Genomic DNA, 7,826 nt, shown 5'->3' with positions numbered 1-7,826 from the left:
CAACTCCCTATTAGTATGTGGCACAAAACCACTTGTTCGTGTTGGTTGTTTGTTCGGCAATACTCAATTAGTTTGGATATGAAGTATTACTACTTATAATTTGGGGTGTTTACAAAAAGTGAAAAGAAAAAACCAAAATCCAAACCGAAAGCAAAGCAAAACCGATCTGAATTCTTATCCGAATTCTTAGTTGTGTTATGTGTTTAGTTGATAATTGATGTTTTAATCTGATGTATTTGTTTGATGATTGATTATAAAAGTTTAAAGAGGAATTAGGGATTTTTTAAAGAGGAATTAGGTTTATCTTCCTGATTGATAACAAAATTTGAGAAAAAAAATTGGAAAAATTAGACTAACATTAATGGATTTATAGAAATCCGAATGTTTAAGTAAAATGTATTTTCTCGTTTAATTGTAGTTTCTGAAAAATGTTTTAAGTAATTTCATTGTAGTTTATTTACAAATGAAGTGATTAATATTAACAAAATATGTTTCGTAACTTGTGTCATAAATAGTGTTAATTAGTTAGTTGGTAAATTAGATGTTTAATTTTGATGTGTTTGTTTGATGATAAATTAAAAAATTATCTTTTAAATTTAATTGGAATAGAGGAATAAAATTTATCATTCAACACATAAGTTTTTTTATTTTTTTTGAACGGTAAGTTTCTTACTTTGCGGGGCTTGACTGATAACAGAATTTGAAAAAAAATTGGAGAAATCAAATTAGCATTCATTGACTTATAGAAATCTTAAAGTTAGAAATATGTACTTTTTGTAATTTATTTAAATATGAAGTGATTAATATTGACTATGTGCTCTATAATCTAAGTTGCTGATGATGTGCAGATTGCATCGGCTCCGCCTTTAATTCAAAAAGGGCGATGCAATGCCCGAACTGCCGAAGGATCAAACGCGGCAGATCTGCCGGTGCAAACTTTCAGGTGCGAAACTGGGTGGCGGTGCCACATGATGTGGTTTATTATAGGGAGGTAAGCACTTCACATATTCTCATTATATAAATTGATAAATGATGCTCATTAGTTGTACCCTTTTTCAGCCCATAATTCAATGGTGTACGTTTGGTGGGTTTTAAGGTCATTCATCACTTGAGTACTTAATTATTCGCGCGCACAAGTATGTTGAGGTGGGGGAAATTATTAACCCTAAAATCGCATTTTCCTAACTGAAAGATACTAAAATTTGAGGCACACGTTTATCACGTCGTTATAAATGCGCGCACACGAAAGGCAACAAATATGTTGCCGGTGTGGAAATTGTTTAATGTTTTGGTTTACTGTCATAAGTTGAGTGATTATAGTCGACCATAAGGGGGGGCATGGTGGTTGACCACCACCGGGCCGACACCCGGTAGGCCCGAATTTTTTATTTTTATTTTTATATGTGTTTAGGTAAACAAATATGTAATTTTAATCTTTAAACTTATACTAGCTTGGTGTAGTGCCAAAGGTATATCAGTATCAATCAAAAGGTTATGGGTTTTAGTCTTAATTGAGATATAATATTTTTTTTTTGAACAACCCGAATAATAATCAAGTAAGCCCATTTAAATATTTAAATTTTTTTAAAAAGAATCCTTTAATTAAGGGCCAAAATTTCATTTCGCCTTTGGCTCAAAAGAAATTTTACACATCTCAGAGGCGGCACTGAATAGAATATTATAAGAAAATCAGGTTATATTTTGTTACGTGTATTGCCTCATGACTTTTATGTTGGCTTCAAAATGGCCTGGTGATTAATAGAGTCTTTACGAATACGCTGTTATAAATCAAAGCATATTAGCTATTGTATTTACATATCTAGCTACTGTTTTGAAGTTAAAGTGTATATGCGAGTATGCCACCACAAATTCAAGACGAGAATTGACAAAACTCAGTACTTTGCATGGAAATCTTTACATTTTTTAAAAAAGGAAATAAACAGTCATTTATATCATCTTACCATATTAAAATAATACATAAAATTAAAACTTGGAAGAAAAGATTAATGGCTACTTAGTACCCGATTCACATTGTTATTTTAATCCTTAACCGTAGTTATTTTTGATCTGGTACCTTAATGGCTATTGCATGCAGTTATCTATTTTTAACTTTTTTTTACAACCTCTAGCCATCCAGTGCCCGAGCTTTCACTATTTGAATTTATTTTCAAGATAATGGACGCTTTGTCAAATACGGTTACGCACTTTGTGGGAAAATATGCACCCGTTCCTGACCATACATCCCTTAAATGTCCATGCTGCCCCAAGTAATTATATTCTTTCAACTTACTTCCATCACCCAACATGGGGCTGGAACTGTCATTTCATTCCTTACAATGCAAGCACATATTTTACTAAACATGCCATTTTGATTCAAGTCAATCCTCCTGTCAGATCAACTAATGCTTGGCCGCCACCCATCTATTAAAACACCCCAAGGTAACCTCCCCCTCATAACTTTCACAAGCACACACTAAGTGTGTTTCTATATGTCGGTTTACATCTTTAAGATTATAACTAAAAAGGCATAATTTTTTTTATAATTTTTGTCATACCTGCTTCAAATTAATTCTTGGTCCAGGTCGAGATGGGTTGGATTGGGTTGATCCAAAACACTTATTGTTCATAATTTTATATATATGAAAAGGGTATTAAAATGTATGAAAATTAAAAATATGTGAAAAGGGTATTAAAGTAATCTAAAATGTATTCTCTCTATCCATTTAATATAAATAATTTAACTATATTAACTACATCTCTAACTAAACTCTGAAGTCAGCGTGGGTCTGGTTAAAACAACATAGGTGTTGTTTGTTTTTTTCTAAAAAAGGTCCACGTAGGCTCTTTTGTCTGCGTCATGCAAATATTGTATCTGCAGACTGTTTGTTTTTTTGAAAACGTTTAATTAAAAAACGTCTGCGCGAACTCTTCTTAGTGCATACTTGGCCCATCCACTTCCAAGATCTTCTAAGATCTGTAAAGGGTTAAACACACCACCTACCAACACCCACTATCCACCACCACCGACCAACACCCATTATCCACCACCACCACCCATCGTCCGTCGCCACCACCGTCTACCGTCTACCACCACCGTTCATCACCACCACCACCACCCACTGTTCGCCACCACCACCGTCCACTACCACTAACACCGTCTAACACCACTATCCACTACCATCACCCACTACCACAATTCGTGTACCACAACCATTTAATTTTAGCAGTCTACATACGTTAAAAACAAACAGTCTCCTTCTTGCAGACTGTAGAGGTTTGGTCCGGCTATTCTTTTATAGATGTCTTTAGATGTGGTCCATAAATTACAGATATTTTACATCTGAAAAAAAAAATAAAATAGCACCATAGTCTGGCCATAGTGGGGGCTATAGGGCTCTCCAAATTTAGTAATTGCGGTAGACTAAACACAAGAAAATCGCCGTTCTAGAATAAGAACTAATGTAATTAATCAAATTATAATAACTAAAAGATTAAAAATAAATCAATAAATCCATTAAAAGACAATAAATTTATTTTTTTAATTTTTTTTCTCCTCTCTTTTATTTCACCCTACACAACTATAATTTATTCCCCACATATTCAATTTTCATACACATCTAAAAATTTTTCCTATACATCTTTAATTTTCTCATACACAAATTAATTTTTTTCCTACATATCATTAATTTTCTCATAAAATCTTCTTATTTTTTTTCTTACACATCATTAAGCATAAACAAAAATAATTACCTTTTTTTGCAACATAGCACTTGATGATGAAGATTCTATATATTAGCCTAAAGATACCATAAATTTAAAACCCATTATTGCAATAATAATAATTATTATTATTATTATTATTACTATTATTATTATTATTAGTATTTTTTAATAAAACAATTGGTTATAAAGATACAATATTTTAGCTTAAATACCATAAATTTAAAAACCTTTCCTTGGTTAAAAAAAACACAAAGAAATGTCACGCATAAAAAAATGGTAAAATGTAACTCATAAATCATAATTATAATAATAAATTGTAACTCACAAATCTACCTAAACCTATCTTTGTTATTCATTTAAATGACTTTCAAAATATCTTTAATTACAATAAATGTCGCTATTGTTTCATCTATTAATTAATAATAATCTAGTGGTTCAGATTTATTCTCACTAAGAAAGATTTCTCATATAAGCATGATTACGAAAACTATAATGTTTCAAACACCGCCTGTCAATCATGCACCTAAATGTATAAATCAATACCCATTTGGATCATTAAATTCAGTTATTGTGTGTTTTATAGTAAATGCTCACATGATGCCTTAATTTTTTTTATTCAATTTTTTTCATAGTTTTTTGAAAAAAAAATTCTCCAGGCTAAAGTAAATAAGAAAAATAACTAATGAATTTTAAACATTCATTATTTATAAATCCCAACATCTTCATTCGATTAATATGCTAAATCGTAAATTAAGAATGTCATTTGGAATAGAAGGTTCATTAAAGTTGAGAGATCATTAATATATCAAGCATCTCATTATGCATTTTACACTTCTAAAAACTTTACATTTGTTATCAATCGCAGATGATTCCACAAAGAAAATCCTAGAACTCATGATGGCGGATGGTTTAAGACCATGTATCTACTATCTAGAAGCTAGCTAATCACAAGTGTGGTGTTCAAACTGCTTCAAAACCAAGGTTGTTATAAAGGTCAATGTATACAACGCCTCTTGGAACAAGACGCCATTGTTTTTGTCAAGATTAATATTATTAGATGTTGGTTCTAAATCATAACATGTTGCTTGTTCATAGTAGTATAACAAAGTATCATGCAGCTTAAGGCATCTGGTAATGTTAATGTTTAGAATTATGAAATTTCAATTCTACTAACTCTTAACGTTTAATAAGTTTGTTTGTCAAGATTAAAGGTAGTTTTGGTTTAAAGTTTGTTTTTTGTATGGACTCATCAATGTAAGTTAGACTGTTTTATTACGTTTTTTAGGGTGCTTTAGGTGTGCATTGACTAGGAATCTTCGAGCTATGTGGAAAGGAAAGCTAACATCCTAGTATAGAATTTGTTTTCAAGTTTAACGTGTAATTAAAACTATGTTGTTTTGAAAATATTTTGCTAAGTGCGTAACACTAATAGAAAATTGTCTTTTACTACAATATTCGTCAGAATTGCGTATGAAACAACCAATATTGATAATTTTCTGATATAAAAAGTTTTGTAGGAAATTTTGTCTCTTTCTAGTAGTCTCTATATATAGATGTATAACACATGATTCACATGTATTATTTTAAAAGGATAACAACATCTACCGGTCAACCACATCTACGACTGGGCAGACTTCCAGCAGAAGTTTAGCCAACACTTCAGCCAGCAACGGAAGTATACCGAGGAGCAATGGACAATCCTCAAATGCATACGAGAAGAAGATGAATCTCTGCCAAACTTCATCACTCGCTTCAACTCAAAGAAGCTAAGTTTGGGCAATCTCAGCGAAGATCTTGTTCGCGCTGCCTTCATCCAGGGCGCGCATGACCCAGAGCTCATCCGCACCCTAACGGGTAAAGATGGCATACCGTCCACATGGGATGCCATCATGACAGCAGCAAAACGCTATGCGGAAACGGAGAAGCAACTGGGTAGAGATCTCCCACAGAGCACAAACCTCTACACTCAGAAGACGAGAGAAGACAACGTCCTCACCGCCCGACTAAATAAAAAGCGTAAGCAAGGCATTTGGCAGTCAAGGCTAAACTTTGACACCTCATCCGGCTTGCAACATCGATTGGGCGGAAGGGATAATGCACAGCCGCACCGGAACTCCAGATGGACGCCACTCAGCAAAAGCGTCACTGAGATATTCGCCACTGAAGAGCTCCCGTGGCCAAAGCCTCCAATAATCCGACATCGTCACGATGCTGATCGGAGCAAATACTGTGACTTTCACAAGACAAAAGGCCACAACACTGAAGAATGCACAGACGTAAAAGACATGGTCGAAGCATTTGTCAGAGATGGGACGCTCGCGCACCTCGTGGCGCAATAAAGGCTGAGCAGGCGGGTGCGTATAGAACCCCAGCTGGGGAAAACACGAATCAAAATTCCGGCTTCAATATCGAGACTACATGCTGCGTAAAGAACGAGATCCCGAACCAGGTGCGTATCGGCTCGATGGCACTCCCATCCCAACAACATGGAAGGGAGCTCATTTACACAGTTTGCATGTAAATCAATTCCAATTTGTAAAGAAAAGGCCAAGAGCCACTTCTAATGGAAATGATTCTCTTTAAGAACATCGAAGCTGATGATTTTACATTTATACTTTTCTGAACACTAATATGCCGGTTTTCACCGCATAATTACGTGAAGTCATTGCGTGGGAAGGCGGTCCTACCCGCACGAACCCAATAACGTGACAAACCTTCACGCAGGTCAGTTGAAGGGGAAAAAGTTCAGCACCCAAAAATGAAAGTGCCGGTCTATCCGCACCAATCATAACGAGGAAACTGAATAATAACCTATCAACAACCGCGCGTCGAACGGTTAAACTATGCAACACTGGTAACGGCATTCACATTACGTGAAGTCGTTGCGTGGGAAGGCGGTCCTACCCGCACGAACCCAATAACGTGGCAAACCTTCACGCAGGTCAGATAAGGGTAAAGTTTTGCCATCCTACTAAGTGCAAGTGACGGTTCTACCCGCACAATCACGAAAGAGGAAGCAAAACTTCACACCTATTATCAACCACGTTCAAAGGTTAACTTATCCTCAAAGGATGAGGAAAACCTACACGCAGGTCAGATAAGGGTAAAGCTTTGCCATCCTACTAAGTGCAAGTGACGGTTCTACCCGCACAATCACGAAAGAGGAAGCAAAACTTCACACCTATTATCAACCACGTTCAAAGGTTAACTTATCCTCAAAGGATGAGGAAAACCTACACGCAGGTCAGATAAGGGTAAAGTTTTGCCATCCTACTAAGTGCAAGTGACGGTTCTACCCGCACAATCACGAAAGAGGAAGCAAAACTTCACACCTATTATCAACCACGTTCAAAGGTTAACTTATCCTCAAAAGATGAGGAAAACCTACACGCAGGTCAGATGAAGGTTAAAGTTTAGCCATCCTACTAAGTGCAAGTGACGGTTCTAACCGCACAATCACGAAAGAGGAAGCAAAACTTTAACCCATTATCAACCACGTTCAACAGGTTAACTTATTCTAAACACTTGGAAAATTGCTAATTTAAACTAAATATGCAAGTCATAAGTTTATAAAGCAAGGAACCCAAAGAAGGAAATAACAATCTTATACGCAAAAAGATTAATATTTCACAAATGAATTATTACAAGAATGGCCGGGTAACTACCCGCCTACGAAAAGAAAAATAAATACATCCGTACAAGACTATCCTAGCAATGGGAAGGGATCTTCGGGATCAAGCCTCAGGGCCGCCTCCACTTGGACCCGCCCCATCAGAAGAACGGGGCGGTTCGAGGAAGGCTTTAAGGACAGCTAACCCGTCATCAGCAGCAGCTACTTGGTTCACCTTCTCCACCACTGGATGCGGGAAGGCGGCGTATTGATTTACTGCCTGGTCATATATGGCTTCAGTATCAACATTGTACAAAGGGAAGTTGGAAGGCGGGAAGCCTTTCTCAACGAACCCTAGACCAAGCAGGAAGCCAGCCCGTTCCCCATCCTCGTGAGAAGCATTGAGGGCTGCACTCATAGCATCGTCGTAGGATGTCTCTGAGAAGACCCGATGCACAACCTACAAAGAAAATACAAGTCACACCTTTTCTAT

At 36.0% G+C, this 7,826-nt stretch overlaps 1 protein-coding gene across 1 annotated transcript; it reads left to right on the top strand.

Moving 5' to 3' along the window:
• Positions 1-848: 848 nt before the first annotated feature.
• LOC143604797 (uncharacterized) lies at positions 849-2,428 on the top strand (the record flags this gene model as incomplete). Its single annotated transcript, XM_077081173.1, has 2 exons — positions 849-991; positions 2,246-2,428. Coding segments are annotated over 2 exons (326 nt in total), but the record flags the coding sequence as incomplete, so codon positions are not given.
• Between the last annotated feature and the right edge of the window lie 5,398 nt (positions 2,429-7,826).

This window comes from Bidens hawaiensis, unplaced genomic scaffold (assembly GCF_021521415.1).
Source record: "Bidens hawaiensis isolate Kalapana, Puna unplaced genomic scaffold, B.hawaiensis_p1.1 tig00066713_1, whole genome shotgun sequence".
Taxonomy (NCBI): Eukaryota; Viridiplantae; Streptophyta; class Magnoliopsida; order Asterales; family Asteraceae; genus Bidens; species Bidens hawaiensis.
This window is presented reverse-complemented; position numbering and strand designations above follow the sequence as displayed.